The sequence below is a fragment of the Heteronotia binoei genome, chromosome 8, assembly GCF_032191835.1.
Source record: "Heteronotia binoei isolate CCM8104 ecotype False Entrance Well chromosome 8, APGP_CSIRO_Hbin_v1, whole genome shotgun sequence".
Taxonomy (NCBI): Eukaryota; Metazoa; Chordata; class Lepidosauria; order Squamata; family Gekkonidae; genus Heteronotia; species Heteronotia binoei.
The window spans coordinates 27,034,698-27,061,409 of NC_083230.1; the positions used below are offsets into that span (position 1 = coordinate 27,034,698).

The 26,712-nt window shown below is 46.3% G+C and overlaps 1 protein-coding gene across 1 annotated transcript; it reads right to left on the reverse strand.

Annotated features, from left to right (window-relative positions):
• Window positions 1–12,113: 12,113 nt before the first annotated feature.
• On the reverse strand, window positions 12,114–26,383 carry WNT16 (Wnt family member 16). Its single transcript, XM_060244834.1, has 4 exons — window positions 26,046–26,383; window positions 18,754–19,028; window positions 15,787–16,073; window positions 12,114–12,803 (listed from the first exon to the last, which is right to left on the reverse strand). The coding sequence occupies exons 1-4, from the start codon at window positions 26,144–26,146 to the stop codon at window positions 12,339–12,341; spliced, it is 1,128 nt and encodes a 375-aa protein (XP_060100817.1). The 5' UTR covers window positions 26,147–26,383; the 3' UTR covers window positions 12,114–12,338.
• Window positions 26,384–26,712: the final 329 nt, after the last annotated feature.

The window sequence follows — 26,712 nt, forward strand, 5'->3', positions numbered from 1 at the left end:
CCTACACATACATCTGCCGATAGATCCAAGCAGGCGGCTGTGTTGGTCTGAAGCAACAGAACAAAGTAGGTCTAGTAGCATCTTTAAAACCAACAGTTTTCTTCAGAATGTAAGCTTTCGTGTGTGTGCGTTCTTCATCAGACAGTCAGTGCTCACTGTACCCCTTTCCATTGTCTGATGAAGACGGTATGCATACAAAAGCTTACATTCTGTGTGAAACTTCGTTGGTCTTAAAAGGTGCTTCTAGACTTCTAATTTGTTCTAATGCATCTGCACAGATGCTCTTAAAGGGGCATGTTCATGCTCATAAGAATCAGTAGTGAATGATTTTTTGTGGAAATGTAATGATGTATTGGTTTTAAATACCGGATATTTTGTAACTTTTTTTTTAATAGAGCAAAGAGTGAGATGGTTTGGTATGTCTGCTGTAGGGAATCAAGTTATAATTCTGCCCACAGCATCCAGACAGCATTGCATTGGGTGGCATGGATAGCCAATCTTTCCTCCTCCCTCCCCCAAGCTTGTATTAGTAATGGGAATTGACAATTGCTTTTGGATGAATTAGAAAATTGTTTGCACTAAAGATGCTAAAGCAATACTGGGAAGATGTAAAATAAAAAAAAAAAAATCTACAACCCTATGGCAAGAGTTGCTGACTGGAATCTGAGCTGCTTTACTATGTTAACTCCTTCGTGTTATCCCCCCTCCCCCAGCTATTGTAGAACAGCAATAAATACATATTATACAGTCCATCAGTTGTTTGTAAAATATACCATGCAGATTCTTCATTCTTGCTGAGAAGAAATCAAATCACATTGCCATGTATATATTTTTCATCAAATAAAGGGTTTTTTTAAAAAATCTCAAAATGTTTTACTTTATGAATTGTGAAGTTCTCACAATAGTCAGGGAGCCATGACTGGCTTCAGTTACCTGGATCAACAGCAACTGTGATTATACTAAGCAAGTTTTCCAAGGAGAGTTGCCTCAAAGCACAGCAAAATTAAATTTGAGGGACCATGTGATTTTAAGTAATCTTTACCCACGTAGCAGATGATATGACATTCTTTTAAATTGTTCTGCTATTCATAACAAGGGTCTGAACAATTTGTTAGAAGAAGGATTTATTTGAACAGTCTTATCAGCATGCTTCATTCCTTACAAACACTTTGTTTTTAGTTCACAAATGAAAAGTAGGTGTTGTTTTCGGAGGTAACCTAGTTGCTGCTTTAGACAGAGGGCCAAACATTGAAAGTGGATCCACATATATTTACATGTCTATCTAGATAGTCATGTGACAGACACAGGTGGGAGGAATCTTTTTTTTTAATTGAAAATGGGGAGTAGGCCTGAGAGGAGTTAAACCCTGCTGACAGAGAACTGCTTAAACCTGTGGACCATAAGGTGTGAAGGGAGCAGGGTTACGGGCAGTGTTCCCTCTAAGCTGAGTTAGCATGAGCTAGTTCACACATTTTTGTCTTAGCTCAGGAAGGAGGACCCCAGAGCACAATAATTTATGCAATAGTTCACAACTTTAATGCCAGTAGCTCACCAAGTAGAATTTTTGCTCACGAGACTCTGCAGCTTACTTTATGAATTGTGCTGGAGGGAACATTGGTTACGGGTATACCTTGTTACGGGAAATACTGGGGGTCTCCTCTTTTATGGGGGAAATTAGCAAGGAGGAGACTTAAGTAGAAGAAGAAGAAGAAGAATTGCAGATTTATATCCCGCCCTTCTCCCTGAATCAGAGACTCAGAGCGGCTTACAATCTCCTATGTCTTCTCCCCTCACAACAGACACCCTGTGAGGTGGGTGGGGCTGGAGAGGGCTCTCACAGCAGCTGCCCTTTCAAGGACAACCTCTGCCAGAGCTATAGCTGACCCAAGGCCATTCCAGCAGGTGCAAGTGGAGGAGTGGGGAATCAAACCCGGTTCTCCCAGATAAGAGTCCGCGCACTTAACCACTACACCAAACTGGCTCTCCAATTAGAGCCAATTAGAGCAGAGATCTTTTCCACCAATGATAGAGGTTCGATTTCAGAAAGAAGACTCCAGAATAAATGCATTTTAAAATGTTTACTATAAAAATACACAAGAAATACAAAACACAATCAAGAGCTAGGAAGAATAGAGAGGATCAATAGGGATTCTTAGAGATTGTTGAGGGCAATATTACCTGTTCCAGATGTGCAGACATCCTGGTAGCAAGAAAAATAGGAGAAAAACACACCCAAAATGACCTTAATGGGCACAAACTGTATACAGCGCCTAGAATGCACAAGGTAGTGGACTGTGGACTTTATTTATATAAGGTTTTGGAAGGGTGGAGACCCTCCTAGAGCTATGATGGCTCTTTAATGGGCAATAATGTGTCTTTCCTGGGTGCCTGAATAGATTCCCAGTTCAAGACAATAAGCGAAGATGACTCTTAACGTTTGCCAGGATGGGTTTTTGTTTGTAATCAATTTAGTCTAGAAGATACTGAGTCAACATAGAACACAAAGGATTTGTGCAACATGGCAGACATTAGCATAGGAGTAAACAAAAGAAGTGAAGTGGTGGCAGGAAGGCAGGGAGATGGGCTGTTAGCAGGTAGCTTGGGATTAAGAGATGAGTAATATGTTACCTGTGAATCCTTTTGTTTATGCACTCCTTTGGGAGGGGGCCAGACCAGGAAGACACCTATTTGTAATCAGAACAAGCCCAGATGTATTTCTTTGCGCTTTTGCAGAGAGTGGCTTCACTTGGCCTCTTTCTGACCAGCATCCATTTTGATGCCATGCTGGGGATCCCACTGCTCTTTGTCAGATCAGATTGTGAGCTGGAGTCCAGAAAGGATTTAAGAAGCCGAGCGCTAGCTAAAGATGAGTTATTCTTTTTATGGGACGATTTTCCCATAGTCTGATAAGAAATAGGATATAAAAACCTGCGTCGATGAGGGAGGGTGAGGAGATCGGGTCGGGAGCTAAAGCCTCATGCGTCTGTCGCCATTCACGCCGACGCCACGCCCCCCACTGCTCTTTGTATGGTTCTCCCATGGAAGCAGGCAGAGCCTCCTGGCCACAAGCTGATCTGTTTTCTGAAAAAGCCCTCTTGCTTCACCTGTGATTGGCAGATTATATACATGGTGAATGAACAGACCATGGGTGAGGTCAGACGTTCATAAAATCCCGCTACGAGCCTGAGTGGAGTCTGGAAGCATGTCGGATTTTAAGCGGTTGTCCAAACGTCAGCATCTGCGAATGGTGGTTAGCTCCTTCGAGTCCCGCGTTGAGACGACTGGGGCGCGGACTAATTTGATACTGCTTTAAATCAGGAACAAAATCCTCCTGACGGTTCCTGAGCGGAGTTTCTCTCTTTGAACGCTCCATCGTTGGCGACTCGTCGGAAGCGCACCACCGCTTCCCTCCCAAAGCCCCTGCAAGTGATATCACTGCACCAGTGAATGAGCGAGCGAATGTTGGCTCGATAAATCGTTTACCCGCCCTTATGTCTGGAAACAAAAATCACTTTTGAAAGATGTGAACTGATTTGAATTCCTGGGTTCTTTTCTGCACGCGTAGTGCTCGTACTGGGAAAGTAATACCAACGGACTAGCAAAACTTTAGTGATCTGACCCATTTAAAAGCGACGCGCTGCAGATAGCGGGCATCACTGTGCCTGCGCTAATGCAGATTGACGTCTCATGAAACGAAGTCCAGTAGAGCAATCTGATCGACCAGCGACGGGACCCACATGGGATAGAACGGGAGCCTGGCTGTTGTCTGATCGGAAAATTGGTTGTGCGGATTATAATACAGGCGCGTTATAGATGGATTTAATGGCGAGTGTGACCGCACCCCATGGCATCTTAGTTTGGCCCCTCATCTACATGTGACTTGGAAATGTGCCTCTTCTCACACACAGTATATTCCTATTATTCTTGGATGAAGAAGAACTCTACATCCTCATGGCAGTCTGTTTTTATTCGTCAAAAAACAATTGATCTTTTTACTGATGTGGCATTTGGAGATTACGGATTGGACAGAATGAACATGAAATGGATGGATTCTGTCCTGGGCTCCGCAAAAGCTGTTCTGTAAATGAAGGGGGCAGAAGACCTTTGGGAATAGAGTAGGATACAATGTGTTAGGGCCTATGGCTGGAGAAATTTATAAAAGTCATCCTTTCTCCATAGAAGGGCAGCATTCCCACCCCAGGACTGTTCCCAGAACCTTTCAGGGGAAGGAGGAGAGATCTGTTCTTGTGAACTTATTTTGGTTTATTGGATCCACTTCCAAAACTGCGTATGTTCTCTTTATATTGTGGAGAGACACCAAGAAGATTAAAAGTAGCCAAAACAGTAGCAAAGAAACATTAAATCACACTTAATGGACTGCAGGCAAGATATCAGCTCATTCTAGGCCAGCAAAGTCAAAAAGCTACCATATTCCTCTACTGTGAAGTAGCTACAGAATACCAGTTTTCCATATGCAAAGAACACTAATTCTCTATTCCTCTTAGTAAATTATTCTGATTTTGTATTTCAACTTTGATTGTAGACATTTATGCAAATACAACAATAAATAATTTTTATTAACAAAAGACATGAATAAATATGGAAATTTAATACATTTAAATAGGAGAAACCACAATGCAGCTCCCTTTAGCATTGTTTTATGGCAATCTTAGTAAATTGCAGATGGCCCAAGCTGGTAATTAAGACTCTGCTGAAATAAAAATGTTTGGTTGGTTTGCTTTGGTGCAAATCTAAAGAAAACACAAGGCTCCTATACAGTGGGACGTTGTCAAGTGGTCATCTAGTGGAAGTTTTAAAGGGACAGCTGTAGACTCAGTTGACATATATTCTTAGCAGAGATGACTCTACTCTCTGTTGTGTGCAAACAAAGCTGAATATGGGCTCCCATCCATGGATTTGGGGGGACCAAGAACCCCATCTTGTCTTTTCATAGAACATCCCCCAAGCTTCTTTGATTCATATGTCTTTCAAATATGTAGTAAAAGATGAGTTCAACAGACACTCATCAAGACTGGTGACAATGCAATCTGGTGATCATTTTACTGTGTTTTAGAAATATAAACTTACCTAGACATTTGCAAGACTGGTGAATTATCAAGCTGCTTGGAGGTAAGGAACCCTACAGCACACTGCAAAACAATCCCATGATGAATTTTCCCATATTCAGCCCATGTTCCCTTTAAGCGGAAGCTTTTTAGCTCATGGAAAAAGCCTTTCAGGCTAGGCAACTAGTAAATCTGAGAATAGTTAGAGGGGGGAGTTGTATCCTATATTATTACACATGTAAGTGCTATTTATTTTATTTTGTTTTATTAGATTTATATCCCCCCCCTCCCCTGATGGACTTAGGGCGGCTAACAACAACAAATTAAACCACATAAAACATTAAAAACAAATTATACAATAAAATCAATCATACAGTTTACAGTCATTAAAACCAAGATGTGTGTTTCTAATTACTCTGATGTTCTTGATTCAGTTATAATGATTCAGTGGGATTATCGGTGCCGCGGTCCCTTCAGCCGCTAAAAGCGAGTTTAAATAATTCGGTTTTACAGGTCCTGTGGAACTGTGGCAGGTCCTGCAAGGCTCTTATGTTTTCAGGGAGGGTCCACAAAGCAAGGGCTATTACTGAAAACACTCTGGCTCTGGTGATGGACAGTCGAGCCTCTTTCAGTCTCGGGATCTTAAGAAGATTTTGAGATCCTGAACGTAGTGCTCTCTGGGGTACGTATGGGAAAAGGCGGTCCCGAAGGTAGGCAGGTCCCAGGCCATATAGGGCTTTAAATGTTATTACCAGCACCTTGAAGTGAATCCAGAACGCCACAGGCAACTAGTGCAGTGTTTCCAGCACAGGTTGAATGTGTACACATACAGGTAGCTCTATTAACAACCTGGCTGTTGTGTTTTGCACCAGTTGCAGCCTCTGAATTTGAGTCAAGGGCTGCCCTATGTAGAAGGTGTTACAGTAGTCGATTCTTGAGGTGACCATCGCATGGATCACTGTTGCCAAGTTGTTGCACTTTAGGTATGGGGCCAACTGCCTTACCCGTCTAAGATGATAAAATGCGGATTTGGCAGTGGCTGCTACCTGGGCCTCCATTACCAGCAATGGCTCCAGGAGCACCCCTAAGCTCTTGACCTTCCAAGCTGGCACCAACAGTATCCCATCAAAGGCCAGCAGAGGGATCTCTCTACCCAGGCTGCCACAATTTAGACACAGGACCTCTGTCTTCACTGGATTCAGCTTCAGTCTGCTCTGCCTGAGCCATTTCACTATGGCTTGTAAAGCCAGATCCAGATCTCCCAGGGTGCAGCTGGACTGGCCCCCCGTCAATAGATAGAGCCGCGTGCCATCCACATATTGGTGGCAACTCAGCTCATATCTCTGGACTACCTGGGCAAGGGGGTGCATGTGGAATTGGCTGTCCAGCTTTCCCATTGGCTGTGGTATGCACTGCATCAGTGGTTGGCCTGTGAACTGCCAGTCAATTCCTGTTCTGTCCCATTCGCTGGCTACACTCCCTTCCCCAGCCCACTGCTCTGCCTGGGACAAAAAGCCTGCCAGTATTCCTGTCATATCTCAAGATAATTCTCCTGGTGCGGCTCCTCCTACTACATGGCTCCCTGTGTGCTGCAACAAGTGGCGCTCCTCCGAGACCCTGGCTTGCATGCACTTGATGGCTTCCACTGCCACTCCTCCTAGAGGCCTGCCTGCTCTGGTACAATCTTCTCCCACCCGCCCTTTTCTCCCCTTCATGCCTACACCATTTGTCTAACTCTCTTGCTGGGGGGAAAGTGTAAAAGACTGGGGAAGGCAAGGGCAAACCACCCTGTAAAAAAGTCTGCCGTGAAAACGTTGTGAAAGCAACGTCATCCCAGAGTCGGAAATGACTGGTGCTTGCACAGGGGACCTTTCCTGTCCTTCTCTCCCTCCCTCCCTCGCTATATCCTTCCCAGTTCAATAGCCACTGATCTCAGAGTCTGCCTCTCTTGCCTCAGGCCACCAGCATGCCCTCCCAAGCAGCCCAGGAGCCTTCCAGGACATTGCCTCTCTCCCAAGGCCTGCTGAAATGCCCAGGAGAAGGTGCTGATGCAGGAGCCCTCTTCCAGCATCCCAAAGCTGCCAACAACGCCACGGATGCCAAGCCACGCCCGCAATCTTCCTGTGGCCTCCAAAGTCCCAACAGGGCATGGTCTCCCACAGCCTCACAAGGCCGCCAAAACACCCCAGAGGCCACCCCTCTCCTCGGGCATCCCAAATGGCATGGGAGCTTTCCAGGACATTGCCTCTCTCCCATGCTTTCCAGACAGCTCCAAGAGGCCCTGGAAGCCACTGCTGGCCCCAGTGCTCTCCCTCCCTGAACACAGACCTATGAAAGGGCATGTGAGATGCTGCTGCCCATTTCCTGTGGCATTTCAGAGATGATGCCAACATAGGGGCCCTCTCCTGGCCAACAAAAATTCCCAGCAGCCACCTCCACGATGCCCTCTAACAGGTCCCAGGAGATATCACCAATGCTGCCACTCTACCATGATCACAAAATCCATCCAAAAGGGCCTGGAAGCCACCAGCAACCGCAACGCTCTGCTGCACCCTACTGATCCTTCAAAAGAATGTTGCCAGTCCCACCACTCTCCTACGCCTTCCAGAGTCTTATGACAGGGGGGCGACAGCAGGCCCTGGGCCGCATAAAGACCTAGGGAGCTGCTGCTCCTGCTTTCCTGCATCCTCCAATGCCTCACCAAGGGCCCTAATTGAGGCCACGGCAGGGACCTGGCAGTGACGGCAGCTACCAGGTAACCAAGGGTGGAGCAGGAATGAATGGTGGGCAGTGGATGGGAGGAAAGGCCTTGCCATCCCTCCTCAGCTCACCACAGTACTCACACATAGCCTCCTTCTAGTGCCTGTTGTATTTCTGGACACAATGGGTTTTCCTCTTAGTAAAATATAATAAAATTGAGAGCTTCCATAGTAACAGTCGCTCTGTTGCCTGTTCTAGCAGCTGCCCAGTACATTAGTAATAGACCTTGTTTGCCTTCAAGGTCTGCACCATTCACTTTCATGCAGTGTCCATGTATGCATCCATTTATGTGTGCTGGGATATTTCATCCATGGAAGTGAGTGAGCCAGCACCTGCAGGCAACCTGAGCTGCCAGAGCTTCTGTACTCAAAGCAAACATCCATTGGCAGGTCCTGATGCTGGCTGAAAAAAATCTTCTCTGCAACTCCTGTCAGCTATTAAAAAGATGGGCTAAAAGCTGCCCTCCCATTAAGAAAAGTTACATGCAGACATGGAAAAGTATTATCCTCAATACATTTGCTTATAATTAAGACTATAAAAGATCAATGTCATCTTATTAGGGCATTTAACAGGTGCACCTTTCAAACAATGAAGGTGAGATACATAACTTAAATATTTATAAAACAGAAGTTTTTGGTCACCAACAACCCTACAATTTGTATGCTTAAAACATAGCCGCTTTTCTTCAAAGCTTCAGAAGCTTTTATTAAAAAATAATAAGGAATTCCAGGTTTTTTAGATGCAAAATATTAACAAAAAAAATTAAAAATAATTATTTAAGGCTGTGATTTACTGCAGGCATGTTTAGGAGTAAATCCTAGAACACAGTGGGATTTATTTCTGAGTAAACATGCAAAAGGTTGGGGCTGCAAAAGTGATAGCTTCTTCATATACAACTTCTTCATTATAACCTGCAGACATGATCAATATGTATCTACAGCAAAATTTTATCTTACTTTAAACACACACGAACTTAGTCACATGCTATATCTAGAGTTTCAAAAACTTGTGATTATCAGTACCCTTGTAAATGCACAACTAGTAGTGTGTACAAAACCAGGCTCTTTTGAATGCAACTAATGCATGCAGACTATTTGATTATTTAAAGGTGTAACTTGGTCTCTCTCCTCCACTCTAACTCAGAGTGCTAAAATATTTCAAAGCTGCTTGACAGAAATTTCAACAATTATGAAGGTGATTCAGTCAAAAGCTCACATTGCATCTTATCACAAGATATGAACAAGGTGAAGACCATGTTCTTGGTAAAGATAGCAGGATGCCTACTTTTTATGACTACGTTAAAATGAAGTCCTCTCAAGTTTTCTCAAATGAATACTCCTCAGTAGTAAGGGACAGCAGCAGCTTCCCCGTTTTGAGTGGCAGAGTCTTGTATAGCTCTGACCACCTAACTTCCAGATTGCCCCAGAGCACTAGTCACAAAAGATGCTGATGGGTTGTTAGGATCTTGTAGCACCCTTGGAGCTAATTGACACATTACATGGGACAGTTCTCAATCATCATAAATATTTCAGGTATAAAACTGAATAGGCTTTGACTCTGTTTTCCAGTGCAAGGTATTCCAACCTAAAGAAAGATGCCAGTCTTCATCCTCAGGCAGTAACAGAAAACAAGTTTTCTGTCAAATACATGAATTTGGGGTATTACTGGTGTTTTTCCACTGTGCAGCTCTGAAAATTTTTCCAGCTCTTGTCTTGCTCCTGTTCAGTCAGCCTCTCATTACAAGGTAGTAGAAGAAAGGTGCTTGTTGTCTCTAGTGTAAAATACTTTCTGATCAAGTAGATTGAACTTTGAGTTGTGACCTAAAAAACACAAGCTACCCTCTGGCACCTGATGTTGTAGTCCATTTTTTGTTTACTTCTCATAAAGGTGTGTCTCATTGTATAGCTTTGAGGATGCAACAGGATGGAGGCCTCTGTAGGACAGGAACTGATGAGGGAGGACAAGAGGGCTAAGGGGATTCAAAATATTTATATTACATTCGGGTGGAATTCCCAATGTAAGACATTTTTTTAAAGGAAGAGTATTTTTAAAATTAGGCTTCATTTTATACAGGAACACTAAAGCAAAGCCCTTTCTTCATTTTTACCTTAAAATGGTAACATATAAATGGATGCTTTATTGTTCCTTAATTTGCAAGGCTAACTTTCACCTATATTAAATGTATTAATATATCCGCCAAATAACAAAGCTAACTTACGAAGCTTTACTTTGAGCTGGCAGATAAATAAAATAATTTCCAAAGTGGAACAGCAAAGCCGTCAATAATAGCTGGTGCAATGCAAAAAAACCCACCTTCCCGAAAGGGCTGCATGCTGTTCCACTTTGGAAATTGTTATATTTATTCACAAATGCATGGTATGAATTCCGGGTTCTTGAAAAAGAAAGAAATATTTTCAAAATGATCATCGGGCTTGGACTTAATTGATCCTGCACCCGTCTGCTTTGGAGGAGAGTCCGTTTGGAGTAACTTATTAGTGAAATTAATGGACTTTGATATACTCCAACAAGGACACTTGATTTATTACTGCTGGAAATTGACCCGGAACAAATATTGTTATTTTACTGTTTTGATTATATGTTTGTAATTTGTACACTGCATTAAGAACCTTTCACTTACATTGTTCATTATTGTGTCCGTGGTTTTTTTGTCTTATTTTGGCTTTCTCAATCAAATACCACAACGTTTGACCCCAATAAGGTAGAAGAATTCCCATATTCAGTAGTAAAAAAAAAAGTGGGGAAATATCCATTTTTGTCCATCACTCTTGGTTCCACTTTTCAGGCAACGGTTTTAAGTAGATAGCTCTACATACATGATTTGAGAATCACAATACCTACATCCATCTTGGTAAGATTGTGTGTGTCACAAGGACAGCATTGGCTCCAAATGAAGGCTAATTTCAAGCACTCCTATGCACTTGAATGATTAACACTGTAATTGGCTTTTTCACAATCAGGTATGAGTCTAAAGAGAGTGTATTGATTTAAAAAGAAAAGTATGGGTTTGAAAAAAGTAGGGTCAGTATGGTATATCATGTTTAGAGCACTGGGGTAGCATTGAAGGGACCGTTGCTCAAATCCCTACTTTGCCATGTCATTTTCTGGGTGACTTTGGGCCAATTACTATCTTTCAACCAACCTTCCTCATTTGGCTGTTGTAAAGATAAGCTGAACGTGTTGGTGTTCTAAAACAAAAGGTACTAGATAGGACACTGGAAAACACCAAATGAAAATCTTCATCCTTCAAGAGGAATAAGGAGCAGGTTTCAGGTAATTTCCATTAAGCAACATACCACCTTCTCAGTCCTATAGGTATGATAAATCTCTCCCTTTTTCCTTAATGATGTTTTCGAAAATAGTTGAGTAGAAATAAGTGAAAAACTACATCTATATTGCAACACCAAGTTTCAACCCTCCAATCAAACCTTTCTTCCACGATGGGATCCTGCTTAGACGTAAGCATCTCAGACTTGACTTCAAGTTCTGGCTGCTAAGAACTGGTTATATCAGTAGGCAGGGCTTTTTGTAGCAGGGACTCCTTTGCATATTAAGCCACACACCCCTGATGTAGTTTACCATTTTAAATGCTGGCTTAGGCTGTGAATAAGCTTTGAAACCCCTGATATAGTCAATCCTCCTGGAGCTTACGGGGCTCTTATTACAGGGCTTACTGTAAGCGCCAGCAGGATTGGCTACATCAGGGGTGTGGCCTAATATGCAAAGGAGTTCCTGCTACAAAAAAGCCCTCTAATAGTGCTTTGTTTCTCCATTTCTTCCAGAGATCCCCAAGAACCAAGGCTGTAGCCCAAAATCCTCCTAGATGGGACTGCAACAGTTTCAGGTGGGGCCAAACTTCTCCAGCCAATTTGAAGATGATGATGAAACATCATGCTTGGGGCATCAAAATGGCTTAGCTAAAGAGGATTTCATCACCAGGCTGAAGAAGTTGGGCCTCCCTGCTTAAAGCTACCACTTATCCCCTTAAGCATCCTGTCAAGCTCAGTCATGATAGTTGAAGGTGGTGGCAATGGTGTTAAACCGGAGAACAAGCTCCTGTTCTTAAAATAACCATATCACAACATTAGGTGGAGCAAGCAGCCTCACACTGGCAGCAGTGGCATTATTTAGCCTCTGGATGTTAGTCATTCCTTCCTTGACCCCTGGCTGCATATATTGTACATAAAGTCATCACTTTGGTCCACTGTAGCATGAATGATTAAATATCCACACCATCCAAAGACTAAGTCACTCATCTATGGCATCCACTTACATAAATAATTTAGCGGAGGCAGGTCTCTACTGGTTTTCTTTCTCTTACTTTTGCCCAAGAATGCTACTTATTCCAGGTTGCTCTTTCAGTAAAATCCCAAATTTCTGGACCATGAACAGTCTTAGGAGAATGTGCTCTATCTTGAGCCTTAGCACAACCCGAAGAGCGCTACTTAGTAGGGCTACTCACCACCATCTTTGCTCTCAGAGGCAGATGGTTTTTCATTTGCAAGTATGGACATCGGTCATAGTCTCGCATTTCCTGCAGCGCACATAGCAACACCAAACAAATTTGCAGTCACATCTCTCCACGTGTCTGACTACATGAGTATTATATCCGCGGCCACAGCAGAGGAGGTTGCAGCCATCTGGTCCTTCAGAAGTTCGGTTACACTCCCTTCCATGGGTCCCAGGGACACCCAGTTTGCGATCTTCAACACAGTAGTTGGGGGACCTGTGAATATACAGCAGGTCTTCTTTATGGACTGGTATCTTGCGCTGGCTTTTTAATTTCCTGCGTAGCTTTTTTTTCAGTCTGTCTGAAATCTGGATGCTGTTTTCATACTTCTCTTTTAAAAAGCTGCCTATCTTGTCAAAGGTGGACATGGTTTTCCAGCATGTTTTCAGAGCACAGGACCCGGAGACTCCATGGCAACGGCAGTCAACTATCATCAGTTTTGCTACAGCCTGAAGCAAAAAGAGAAAGTAACCAAATGGCGAACAACCCACAACCTTATACCAAATATATGTTAACTATATACACAGCTTTGCCAACATGATCGTTGCTAGAGATTATCTTTGCCTTCTAAAAATTTGTCAGGACATTCCGTTATCTACCGAAAACAAAAGAAAACGAACTCAAATGATGTGCAATTCACTGACAGAGGATAGAGTGATGGCCACAGATACAGATGGCTTTAAAGGGGGATTAGACAAATTCAAGAAGAACAGGTTTATCAACAGCTACTAGCCATGGTGACTAAAGGGAACTGGTAGAAAAAAGAGGGGTGGGTGGGAACTTAACCTATGATGTGCTTTTAAATCTCTTTGTAATAAATACATGTATTTTTATGTACAATTCATTCATATTTCAATTTCGCTTTTGGCCCTGCTTTTGCTTTCTAACTTACCTTTCAGGTACTTGACTACAGGGAACTTCCACAATCAGAGGCAGTATACCGCTGAATACCAGTGCCAGCAGGCAATGTCAGGGGAAGGCCTCGACCCTCTATTCCTCCAAAATAACTGGATGCTGGTGTAGATGGACCATTGGTCTGATCCAGAAGAGCTCTTCTTATGGTATTAACATTGTCATCCCAATCCAGCAAATATTATTAGGAAGCAGAAACCAGTTTCCAATTCTGTGTCTTTTCTCACTGCGTTATATTTTGTTTACATTAGTGCAATTACTGTGGTTTATTAAAATTCTTGGCAGGGACCATGTCACTTTGATGCCTGACATGCTTTTGGCTCTATACACATACTAAACAGTACTTCTTGTAGTTGCCACTGGCCATACTAGAAATCTGGATCCGGCTTATTAGAGATGTTCTATGTAATCAGTTTTATGATATGAGATTTTAAATAGACTCATAACACTGGCAGAAACCAGAAAGTGGACCAAGATCTCCAATTCTAAATAACAGGGGTCCTCAAACTACGGCCCGCGGGCCAGATGCGGCCCGCTGAGGACGTTTATGCAGCCCGCCGGGTTATGGCAAAATTAGACCGGAAGTGACGTTCGACCTAAACTCGCGTTAGCAACGCACACTTCCGACACTGGGCTGAGGTGGCAGAGACAGAGTGTGAGGTGATACCGAGGTGAGGTGAGTTCCCAGGCCGGGGTGTGTGGTGTGGGGAAGGGAGAGAGATGCAGAAGACGGAGAACTGACGGCCCGCGGCCTTGCACAGTAACGGCAGTCCGGCCCTCCAACAGTCTGAGGGACAGTGAAATGGCCCCCTATTTAAAAAGTTTGAGGACCCCTGCTAAATAACATAACTAATATGAACAGCCCCCCTGGATATGAGTAGACAGTATCAGTTCCAGTGCTTTGTAGGCAAAGAGAAGGAAACATACAATGCAATGCAAACATCCATGTCAGTAAAGTGTTTGAAGCAAATGATAGGCAGAGAAACCATTCAGGTTTCAACACAAAGGGTTAGGGCTATTCAATTTACTTGTGTCTAGTTCAGAGTTCTTCAACGTTTTTAGTCTGGGGCCCACTTTTAACTCACAGGTGGTAGGCTTGGACACAGTGAGCTGCAAGTTCCTCATATTAACATAGCAAGAAGATGAAATCTAGAGTTACAATCTCACCACTGTCAAGGGCAGGATTGTGGGGACAGAAAGAACAAGACAAACACCAGATGGTGTATCACAGTGAGGGACAAGTCTTGGGTCTGAGTCATGAGAGAATCCACTCCACTGTTGAATGATCTGGCCATGTTGTCTTGCTGCTTCTTTGCGTATGTGCAAAGAGGCAGAAAAGGCATGACACCCTAGATTTCTAGACTCACATATCCTAGTACCAGTCCTTCCAAATACCAGGGGGAAAAAAGAGAGAGGTTCTACAGGAGCTTGCAATCCATCAGGTGGGCCTTCACAACCCACCTGAGAATCTATGCAGATGTTAAAAGGCCACTGATCTGGTGTGCTTCATGTAAAAAAGCCAAAATTTGTGTGCACATAGTGAATTACAATGAAGTAGAATGTGATGACGAGGGCCTCAACTTGGGCCAGAGCTTTTTCAGCCCTGGTGCCTACCTGGTGAAATGAGCTTTACTGGGAGATCTGGGCCCTGCTCGAGTTCTGCAAAACAGAGCTCTTCCACCAGGCCTTCAGTTGAGGCAGCGGATGTCACCTACTATTAGGCCTCCCCCCTCCCTTCCAGCGACTTGGGATCCGATGGACTTTTGGGCCGACAAGTCACTACTCTGTAGAGGCGAGTTTCTCTTAGTTTAGCTTGCATTTTTTAGCTGTTTTAAACTTAATTTTAATTTTTTTAACCTGTTTTATTTGTTTGACTCTGATGGAACCTGCTCTGAGCCTGCTTTGCAGGAAGGCCAGGATACACGTTGAATACACAAACAAACAAAATTATCTATGTGTGACCTTTAAGAGCTTATTTGTGGTAATGGAAAGGCCTAATGAGTAACAAAAGACTTAGGGCGATTTCCCACACAGCTTACCGAGGAGCGAAGTCCCTCCTCGCCGCGCAGCGTCTGCTCGGATTTCCCACCAACTGCTTCGCGGATTCAGGAAGTGCCGGAACTTTTGCATCGCTAGTGTAAACTAGGGTTTTAGCGATTTCCATTTGAGACGCAAAAGGTGCGGCACTTCCTGAATCCGCAGAGCAGTTGGTGGGAAATCCGAGCAGACGCGGCGCGGTGAGGAGGGACTTCGCTCCTCGGTAAGCTGTGTGGGAAATCGCCCTTAGTGTGTAGGCCAAAGCTACTGGGGATTTTAATGCATGATCATACGGGGAGAGGCAGAGGGACTGTGCCCCCTCCCAATCCAAAGGACATTAGTAGAGAAAGAAGGAAGCATTGGTGCCTCTAAGCCTTATTTGCTGGCCCTCCTGGGCAAGTGAAAGTCAATACTGGACCAGAGAGACTACAAGTCTGATCCAACAGGGCTTTAGTAAGAACGAGGTAAAAATCTAATCCTTACCAGTCTTCCAGCTTCATTGTTATGCAAATTCATGGCAATCAATCCATTTCCATCTTTTCCAGTGCTATTTCTTACAGAGCCATCTAAGAACTTTCTGCTCAACCACATTCCATACTGGATGTCATCAGAGCAGCCACCCCACTGCCAGCCTTCACTGGGCGAGCCACCATTCTGCAGGTTGGTATCACAGGAGCATTCGGTCACATTTCCTGCACTGCATGAATGCGTCATGGAATGCACTAGCCCAGCTGCAGTCACTGCATGAATAAATGCTGTTTCTTTGGTACCTACAAAAGAATGTAAGAGATCAACAGCACATACCTACAGCCAGATTTAAAAATTAACAAGGCTGATTCATAGCTGTCAACATGGAACATAAAACCATTTAGCCATGCTCCAATAAAAGTTCGTTCCACTTTAGTCCAATAGAAATCAAGGGGACAACTTAATTGCAATTCTCAAGTTCCACTGGTTTCAAGGGGACTCAAGGGAACCATTTTTCTCTGGTGGAGGCCAACATACTGAGATTACTTAAATAAGGAGATGCAGCACTCTTAATGTTACTTCTTTATTCATCTGTAAAAGTGTCTTCCCATTAGAATTACATCATGGAAAAAGCGGATGGATTAGGTTCTGAAACAGCATTTCCCATCTTTTTGGGCAACTATAAGAAAATGCTTTTAATAGCATCAGATTGAACCCTTTTGTCCATTCTGGCAGAGTCAACAGTTCTCTGGAACTCAGTCAGAGTCCTTTCCCAGGATGTCTTTATGAAGCACTTCATCTGGGAATGCCAAAGACTGAACCTGGGACTTCATCAAAGTAAGCTCTGCATTCGTCCATAAAACTGCAGCTTTCCCCTCCCAATTAAGAGACCTCTTTCTTTTTCATATCTGGAGCCTTTTCATCCCTTCAGATTTCATCTCACCAAGTCCCAGACAGGCAAGCAACATTACTTTGGGAGGGACGGTGGCTCAGTGGTAGAGCATCTGCTTGGGAAGCAGAAGGTCCCAGGTTCAATCCCCGGCATCTCCAACTAAAAGAGTCCAGGCAAATTGGTGTGAAAAACCTCAGCTTGGGACCCTGGAGAGCCGCTGCCAGTCTGAGAAGACAATACTGACTTCGAAGGACCAAGGGTCTGATTCAGTATAAGGCAGCTTCATATGGTCATATGTACTTTTATGGCTGTGGTTAGTGCAAAATTGCATGGCTGTGATGAGTGCAAAATTCCAGTCAGATTCATGCACACATGGCACATAGCCATGGAAAAAAATTAGGCTATGATTTCTGGTATAACTCTGTCAAAGGAAGTACAAAGTGAGAAACACCAGTAAAAAAAACGGAATGAAGCCTGCAGAAATGGGTATCTTTGTTGCGATGCTACAGACACATGGTCACCCAGTTACTTGCAGGGCTGGCATGCCCCAACAGGCTAGGGGCATTACCTGGCCTCAGGGGCAGCAGGGGCCCCCTCCCTTTGAGTGCCCTGCCACCCCCATGCCCCTTCCCTGCCACCATCATGCTCACCCTTGCTGCCCACCGCTCCACCTCCCTGCGGGTGGTGGGGAAGAGGCACCAGAGGCGGGGCAGCACAGCAGTGGGCAAGCTCGGGGGTACTCAGAGCCAGCCTCTGAGCACCTCCAAGCGCATGTGTTGCCCCCCATTCACAAAGCCTTCCCAGGTCTGTGCTTCCACTTAAGCACAGACCCAGGAAGGCTGAAACGGTGCAGTGCATGGCTGCGCACCACATGCTGCTGCCATGCTCACCCTCACAGGGGCGGGGAACAGCTGGGGGCCTAGGGTGTCAGAAACCCTGGCACCGGCCCTGGTTACCTGTTCCATCAATGTTCAAAGTAGTAATTCCAGACTGTGCAAGGCAAAAAGTTGTTTGCTGAATCCCTTTGGATTATGGCTGAATATGGCCGAAGACCGGCCTACCTGAGGGACTGTCTTTCCCCATATGAGCCCCAGAGAGCACTGAGGTCAGCAGGGAAAAACAAGCTGACCATCCCTGGGCCAAAAGAGGCTAAACTCCAGAACACTCGTGCACGGGCCTTTTCCATCGCGGCCCCATGCCTATGGAATCAGCTCCCGAAGGAGGTGCAGGCCCTGCGGAGCCTTGACCAGTTCCGCAGGGCCTGCAAGACCACCCTTTTTAAGCTGGCTTTTACGGACTGCTGATTTATGATTGTTAAATAAAGGGACCCGCCAACATGATTTTGCTTACTGATTTGCTTTTACATGAATTGAACTGAATTACTTTTAAATAATGTTAATTTTAAAGTCTGTATACCTATTGTATTGTATAGCTATGTATGTTGTTAGCCACCCTGAGCCTGCTCCGGCGGGGAGGGCGGGATATAAATTTTATTATTATTATTTGAAATAGATGGTCTTAAATGTCCTTAACTATGACTGTTGTTGTCATAACTGCCAAGAACCTGCACAGCATAGACTCCTTCTAGCCACAGCGGGAGATAATTAGCCTCAAACTATACCCTGCAGAGACCACACTGTGAGTCAAAGCTGACACTCTTCAACTCTTTTCTATTTTGTATCCATTGCAAGGGAAGATATCCACCATATCCGTGGGTGAAAAAGCAGCTTTTCACACCGAAAAGGAAAAAGTGTCTAAGAACCTTTCTCTACCTATATTTCCTCTTTCATAAGCTTATTTTGTTTTTCTAAAAAAACAAAACTTGCAGTAAAAAGTAACCAAGGATTCCAAGTAACGTGTAAGTCTGAGCCTTTGCTCCGCATAGAACTCTGTCTCCCCAGCTGGACAATGTTTTGCTTCTATGTTTAAGAAACCTTTTTCAAGAGAGATATCATAAGGGGAGACCTGCAACTATTGTACACTACCTATCAGAATTCCTGTCTGAATTCCAGCAAGCTGTAAGTTACTGTTGAAATTCTACCTAGAGAAATTGTGGGACTCGTGAATGTCTTTTCGACCAGAGGACATACCGCTGCTCAGTTCATAACCAAAGACAGAGGAGGAAGGAGCCACAGAGAGGGATGAAGGGCTCAACACCAAAGAGGAGGTATCTGGTGAGAGTAAGCAGTTCCACCGTTCATGTCTGAACTGTCTTTGGCATTCCTGGATTCCTAGGCGTGCTCCTTTGTGGATGCTGGGTAGGAGATAGGGCTTTTTCTTACACAAGTCCTTCTGGAGGGCATTGAACGGCAGGTTAGCACAACCCAATTTCTCTGGGACACCGAAGGAGGCAATGCCCAACCACCTGCAAAAACAGTTCTGAGGTAAGTGCCAGACATTTTGTCTCTTTCACACAACCAACTCTGCAAAAGACAGCAATAATAAATGGTAAACAGATCATGATACAAAACAAGGAAAAAGGGAAAACAAACACAAGAACCTCACAGTGAAGTTCAAGCGATAGCCTCAAACATACTGTAGAAACAGGCCAATAAATACCACACATTCCAAGTGTTTTCACAAGCCATACAAAATACAGTTTTCAATCTCTGTTGCTTCACAGTATAGGAGACCATCATGCCCACAATGGGTGTGAAAGAAGTACCTCAAAGAAGAGAAATCAGCCAGCACCAAAGGACATGAGAGCAGTGCAACTCTTGCTTGATGTGTGGCAGAGCAGCTCTGATCCTGGTAGTCCATTTGGATTAGCAGCTGTTGTGTCTTGCATTTCGGTCCCCGTATGTACAACACAGTATGTGTGTGCGCACAGAGGCGACCAGTGGGAAACCGCAGGTCGGCGGACGTAAGGACTAAATGCAATTCGCCTATGAAGATCTGTGGCGGGAAGTTTAACCGGCCAGGATTGGACCGGGCCAGGTAAGGAGGTTGTCCGGGAAATGTATATAATAGGGGACCCGGACCCTCCATGTTGTCTTTGTGATGTACTAACCAATAAAGCATGTTGCCTTTGGAACATCTCGGAACTCAGTACATTACATTGGTGATGAGGATAGGATACTAGCCAGGTCCACGGGCAGCTAGTTCCCCCGGTGGAAAACCGCCGACCAGGCTGGAGACGAAGAAGGCATGCAGCCCAGAGGGGCAGAAGCGCCACTGCTGCCAGAGCGACCGCTGCTGCCATGGAACCCCAAGCGGGATGACGGGCCACATCGCAGAGTTCGACCCTGTCAAACCGGAAAGGTGGGAGACCTACGCTGAGCGGGTCGACTGCTACCTACGGGCAAACATGATTATGTATGACAGCCGGAAGTGAGACATGTTTCTAAGTGTCTGCGGGGATGCCACATTCAAGATAGCCAAAGGTCTCTCTGCACCCACAAAAGTCACCACGAAAATTTACAAGGAGTTAGTCAAACTCCTGACCGGGCATTTCTTGCCCCAGCCATCCATCATCGCCCGCCAGTTGCTATTTCACAAGAGGGATCAGGGGCTGGGAGAGACGGCTGCCATCTACCCGGCTGCTCTCCACCAAATCGCAGGGAACTGCAGCTTCGACAAGCTGGAGGAAACCCTGTGGGATCCATTTGTCTGGGGCCTCTGAGACAAAAGGCTACAGCAAAAGCTTTTTGCAAAGGATGAGCTGACCCTTCAATGAAGCCACCTCATTTGAGAGAGCCACCAAGACTCACTCGAGCCCTCAGGCGGAAGCCATCCACCATGAGGAGATGGTGTCGGGCGACCATGAGGAGGAAGAGGCACACCAGCTCTGCCGCCAGCCAGGAAACGGGCCGAAATCTTCCTCCCGGACGCAAGCTACAGAGAGGCCTGCCAGCACAAAGAGTGCCAGCTACAGAGACCCACACAAGCGACGGGACTGCCTCTATCGCAACGCTGATTGTAGGAACTGCGGAAAAGTGGGCCACATTGTGGCCACACATGTGCAGGGCCAAAACCAACCGCAGGCGCCAGTTCACGCACCACAACTCGACTGACGCTCACATGACCACAACGACCAGCAACCAAGTAATGAATTTGCCCCTGGACACCCCTGATAAGGTCAAGGTGTCGGTCCAAATCGAGGGTGCTCCCTGCATAATGGAGCTGGACTCAGGATCCTCCATCTCCATAATCTCAGAGGAGTCCCTAAGAAAACTCTGCCCCCATGGCCGGCCCCCGTTGCAGCCAGCTGATTTCATACTGCAGGACTTCCAGAAAAACCCTGTGCGGATTTTGGGATGGGCCACTGTGAGGGTAGAGTTCAATAGCTTTAAAGGGGCACTGGACATACTCATGGTTAAGCGCCAGCTCACCACATTACTGGGTCTGGCCTGGTTCAGACCTCTGGGCGTACAAATAGTCGGGGTGCAGCAGATACAAACGCACAATTCTGAAAATGTGTGCTGGGAATTCCCAGAGGTGTTCGATGGGACCCTGAGGTGCTACAAGGGGCCTCCCATCACCTTACAGCTTGACCCCCATGTGAGACCAATAAGGCTGAAGGCCAGGCGAGTTCCGTTTGCGTTAAAACCAAAAATTGAAGCGGAACTGGACCGCCTCGTGACCCAGGGAGTACTAGAGCCGGTCTCCTACGATGCATGGGAGACCCCCATAGTCACTCCGGTGAAGCCAAATGGGGACATGCGCATATGTGCTGACTATAAATACACAATAAATAAAGCGCTCCAGGACAACCTGTACCCCGTCCCAGTGGTCAGCCACATCCTTGGCCAGCTCTAAGGTTTTGGGGAAGCTGGACCTGGCCCAAGCATACCAGCAGCTCCCAGTGGATGCGGAGACTGCCAAGGTCCAGACAACAGTGACGCACAGGGGAGCTTTCAAGGTGCGGTGGTTACAATTTGGGGTTAACGTGGCTCTGGGAATCTTTCAGAGCATAATGGATTCTCTCCTCAAAGGGATTTCCAGAGTACAACCTTTTTTCGATGACGTTTTGATCGCTGCCCCAGACACAGAGGAGTTCAGCTGCTGTCTGCGAGAGGTACTCTGCCGCTTCCAGACTGCGGGACTTAAGATGAAGCGGGAGCAGTGCTCATTCAGAGTGCTGAGGGTGGAGTTCTTGGGGTTTGTAGTGGACGCCGCAGGAATCCACCTGAAGGCCGACAAGACCAGGGCTATAGTCCACGCCCCAGCCACCAAGTGCAAGGCGGAGTTACAAAGTTTTTGGGGACTTTTGAACTTTTATCATTCATTCTTGCTCCACAAAGCCGCCCTCGCAGAACCCCTACATAGGCTCCTCCACAAACACGCCCCGTGGGTCTAGGGGGGAAAGCAGGCCGCCGCGTTTCAAGCAGTCAAGGACATCCTGGCTTCTAATGCAGTCCTCCACCATTTTGATGAATCCCTTCCAGTGATTCTAGGCTGCGATGCTTCCCCGTATAGGGTGGGCGCTGTCCTGGGTCACCAACTTCCAGAGAGGAGGGAAGTCCCCGTGGCCTATTACTCTCGGACCCTGACCCCTGCGGAACATAACTATGCGTAAACAAAGAGGCGCTGGCAATCGTGGCGGGTGTGTCAAATTCAACAACTACCTGTACAGCACGCGTTTCATGATTGCCATGGACCACAAGCCGCTGCTGGGCCCATAGGCAAACTGGACGCTGATTTCAGGCCATTTGCATCACGCTAGGCTGAACTGTCCATACACAAGGGGTGCATTCTCTGGGGTAGTAGGGTGGTGGTTCTCCCCCTCCCCTTCAGAAGCAAGTACTCGAAGCCTTGCACAAGATGCACCCAGGGATAGTGCATATGAAGGCCCTGGAACGTAGTTATGTATGGTGGCCGGGGACGGACGAAGAGATAGAGGGGTGGGTTAGAGGGTGACTACCCTGCCAAGAGTCCTGGCCAGATCCGCCCAGCATCCTCGTCCACCGCTGGGAGTCCAATTGCATGCCGTGGACCCAGCTACACCTAGACTTCGCGGGGCCATACCAGGGCCAAATATTCTTTATCCTGGTGGACGCCTACACAAGTGGTTGGAGGTGATTCCCGTTGCTTCAACCTCCACCGTGGCCGTGGTCAGGGCCCTACGGAGGGTCTTTTGCACCCATGGGATCCCCGAGACTGTAGTCACAGATAATGATACTGCTTTTACTTCCCGGGATTTCCAGGAGTTCCTGAATAGGTACCTCATCCAACACATACGGTCCACTCCCTTTCATCCAGCCACCAATGGCCAAGCAGAGCGCATGGTGTGCACCACCAAGGAGGCCCTGGGTCGCATAGTGCAGAGGGATTGGGACCACCACCTGGCTGCCTTCCTTTTTGGAAAATGAATCACCCCCAACCCAGTCACCGGCCTAAGCCCTGCAGAGCTGCTCATGGGTAGGAGGTTAACCACTAGGCTAGATAGGTTGCCCCGGACCTCCGCAGCTCCCCCAAGACTAGAGAGGCCACATGGGGGTTCTTCCCAGGGGACCCGGTCTACGTGAAGAACTTTGTGAGCGGGCCAGAGTGGTTATCAGCCCGGGTGCTGTGGGTCACGGGGTCCTGCACATACGAGGTCTCATCAGAAGGGGGCCAGCTCTTCCGGAGACACATAGATTAGCTATGCCATTGCACTGTGCCGGAAGAACCGGCAGAGCTGGAGGGAGCAGGGAGATAGCGGTAGCGCCACCCGAAGCCACCCAGCCTGCGCTGGTCTCACTGGCAGAGGAGCCCCACAGCGGCTGGAGCGACCACTCTCCAGCGGGGATGCAAGGGGAGCTCCTGGAGCAGCTGCAGGCTCCGGACAACGCTTCTCTGCCGTCACCCCACAACGAGGAACCAGTGGCCCCTGCAGCAACAGCAGCCGCTCCGGTTCCCCAGAACGAACCTAGGAGGTCAGGCAGGGAACGAAGGCCACCGGCTTATTTGAAAGACTATGTTTCTTGAACTGGGGGGGAGAAGTGTTGTGTCTTGCATTTCAGTCCCCGTATGTACAACACAGCGTGTGTGTGCACGGAGGCGACCAGTGGGAAACTGCAGGTCACCGGATGTAAGGACTAAGCGCAATCCGCCTATGAAGATCTATGGCGGGAAGTTTAACTGGCCAGGTAAGGGGGTTGTCCGGGAGATGTATATAATAGGGGACCCAGACCCACCATGTTGTCTTTGTGATGTACTAACCAATAAAGCATGTTGCCTTTGGAATGTCTCAGAACTCAGTACAGCAGCAGTCAGCAAGGAGTCTGGCACAGTTCCCATGCAGGCTGCCGATGTACAATTAATTGAGCATAGCACTTCCAAATCCCTTTCACCAGGAAACACCCGCAGGTAGCAGAAGGCACTTTTAAAAGATCAATTGTGCATTCAGATCCACACAGCCCTTTTTTTTTTTAATACTGGAAATTCAAACATCATTCTTAAAATCACTTATGAAAATGCAGACAGCATTATATTACTGCAAAAGAACCACCTTGGAGAGATAAAACTAGCCAGACCTACGTTACCATTGGCAAAGTAGTAACATTTGTTGCCTGTGGAATGACTACTTAAAATATTTTATTAATTAAAAGCAGATATAATAAAATGATGGCATTTTTACAAATTGAAGTGTAATATTTTAGGAGGTGATCATCTGGGCATGATATTAGGTGCCTGTGGGATCTTCCTTGTAGAATTACCCTTGGAAATGTTAGAGGAATAATGACCACTGTGCCATTTAAAAACATACCAGGTACCAAATATTAGAGCAGAATTAGCCTTCCATGCCATTGCAAACAATACTTATATTCCTTTTAGGATTCTTCTGTGATGTCACAGATTTATCCTAACTTTTACAGTTCTTATTTTGTGCAGATGTCACCTTTCAGAGCATAATGGATTCTCTCCACAAAGGGATTCCCAGAGTACAACCTTTTAGATTAACTGTTGTTTAGTTTAACTGAAGTAGTTATTCTGGAATAACATTTGGAATCCAATAGTGTCTAACAGCTTCTCATCAGACCCTTCAAGTCTGTCTGTCTGCATTAGCGCCACAGAAAGCAGAACAGAGCAACCTTTAAATTGACTGTACATCCTAGCCAGTATCGTTAGTTCTTTTTGCACAGCATTAACAGCATATATGAAACCCCGTCCTGATACATATATGATTTTTTTATGAAAATACCATATACCAAGTCAAACCAGTGGTCTATCAAGGCCAGTATTATCTGCTTTGACAGCCACTATGCAAATCCTCAACTGGCATATAGTACACAAGAACAACCCCTAGAGGAGGATTGTGGAGGTTCAGAGACATTCTAGAAGTTTTTTGGCAAGGCTTAAACTGCCTTTGAAGATTACGCTGCATTTACGGTGAACTCTTGAGCATTACTAATGAAGCCAACAGGCATTTTGTAATACAAATGAGCATTATGGCCAATGCAGGATTTTACTTTGGGGCGATTCCAAACCATCAAAGAAAGACTTGCTTAAATCTCCCATTTGAAAATGTTATTTTTCACTTCCAAGACAGCCTAAAGATTTACAACTAGAGAGCTCCAAATTTGCAACTGATCTCCAGATTATAAATATCACTTCCTCTAGAGAAAATGGCTGCTTTGGAGAGTAGGTTCTTTGGCATTACATCCTGCCATGGTCTCGCCCCTCCCCAAACACCACCCTCTAGGGTTGCCAAGTCCAATTTAAGAAATATCTGGGGACTTTGGGGGCGGAGCCAGGAGACTTTGGGGGTGGAGCCAGGAGACATTAAGGGTGGAGCCAAGAACAAGGCTGTGACAAGCATAATTGAACTCCAAAGAGAGTTCTGGCCATCACATTTAAAGGGACAGCACACCTTTTAAATGTCTTCTTTCCATAGGAAATAATGAAGGATAGGGGCACCTTCTTTTGGGGCTCATAGAATTGGACCCCCTGGTCCAATCATTTTGAAACTTGGGGGATATTTTGGGGAGAGGCACTAGATGCTGTGCTGAGAATCTGCTGCCTCTGCCTCAAAAAACAGCCCCCCCCCCCAGATCCCCGCGGTTCAATTCTTCATGATCTTCTATGGGAATAAATCTCCATAGGGAATAACAGAGTTCTCAGCAGACATTCCCCCCCCCCCCCCCCACTTTCTGACGACCCTAAAGCGGGGGGGGGGGGGAAGGCCTCCAAACCGGGGGATCCCCTGCCCCCACCTGGGGATTGGCGACCCTACCACCCTCCCCTGGTTTCACCCCCCAAATCTCCCAAGAATTTCCCAACCCTGAGCGGGCAACTCCCTATGCGCCCCTGAACCCGAGCACGCAATAAAGCTCCACCTCAAACAGCCTCTCCATTCGTTTCACAAACGCGGGAGAGTGAAAAAGGAGAACAGCACGTGAGAACGCGCAAGCTGAGCTAAAAGGGTGGGAAGCCGTTGCTCGCCTCCCTTTCTACTCACCTCCAGTTCCCGCCGTGGGAGCCACAGGGGCAGAGCTCCAGCAGCAGCGCGGCCGACAGCATGCACAGGCGAGGCAGTCCAAAGGGCGCCCCTTTCTCCATAACCGGGGCATTGAGGACCCTTGCGAGAGAGCCTCCTGCCCGGCTTGGCCTTCCGGCGCCCGCCCGCGACTCTCCCCAGCTGAGGCTTGGATAGTGAATAAGGCTCGAATGAGAGGGCACCTGCGACCGCCTTGGGATTGCTTCCGAAGCCGCCGCCCGCGCTGCTTTGGGCGCGCAATTGTCACCTGCGGCGCCAGCCAGCCCGAAGCCTGGGAAGAGACGGGCGCGCGGCGCTAAAGCGACACAAGGGCCCGCTGGGGCTTCTCGCTTCTTCAAACTGCAGCGTCTCCAGCCACCTTTCCAGTCCCTTCATTGGCCGAGAGCTGCTCATAAATATTAAACTTTCCTTCTGAGCGGCGGAATCTCCTGCGGGTGGGGCGGGATTCCGAAGATTCTCAAGGGCCCGCCTTCCAGCGGGGGTCCCGCACATGTGTTGAGTTGGAAACTCGCGCTGCTTTAATCTAAAGAGGCTGCTGTTGTTGGGAGAGGTTTGTCCTGTTCCCGGGAAGCCAAACATTCGGTTTGCTTTAGTAGGGTTGTGTTTGTGTAAAACGCAAAAGACACAT

Coding starts and splice junctions, on each gene's coding strand:
- WNT16 (XM_060244834.1), bottom strand. CDS start 26,146: ATGGAGAAAGGGGCGCCCTTTGGACTGCCTCGCCTGTGCATGCTGTCG. Junction 16,074..18,753: donor TGGTTATGAACTGAGCAGCG/GTATGTCCTCTG, acceptor ATTCTTTTGTAG/GTACCAAAGAAACAGCATTT. Junction 12,804..15,786: donor ACAATGAAGCTGGAAGACTG/GTAAGGATTAGA, acceptor TTTTTGCTTCAG/GCTGTAGCAAAACTGATGAT.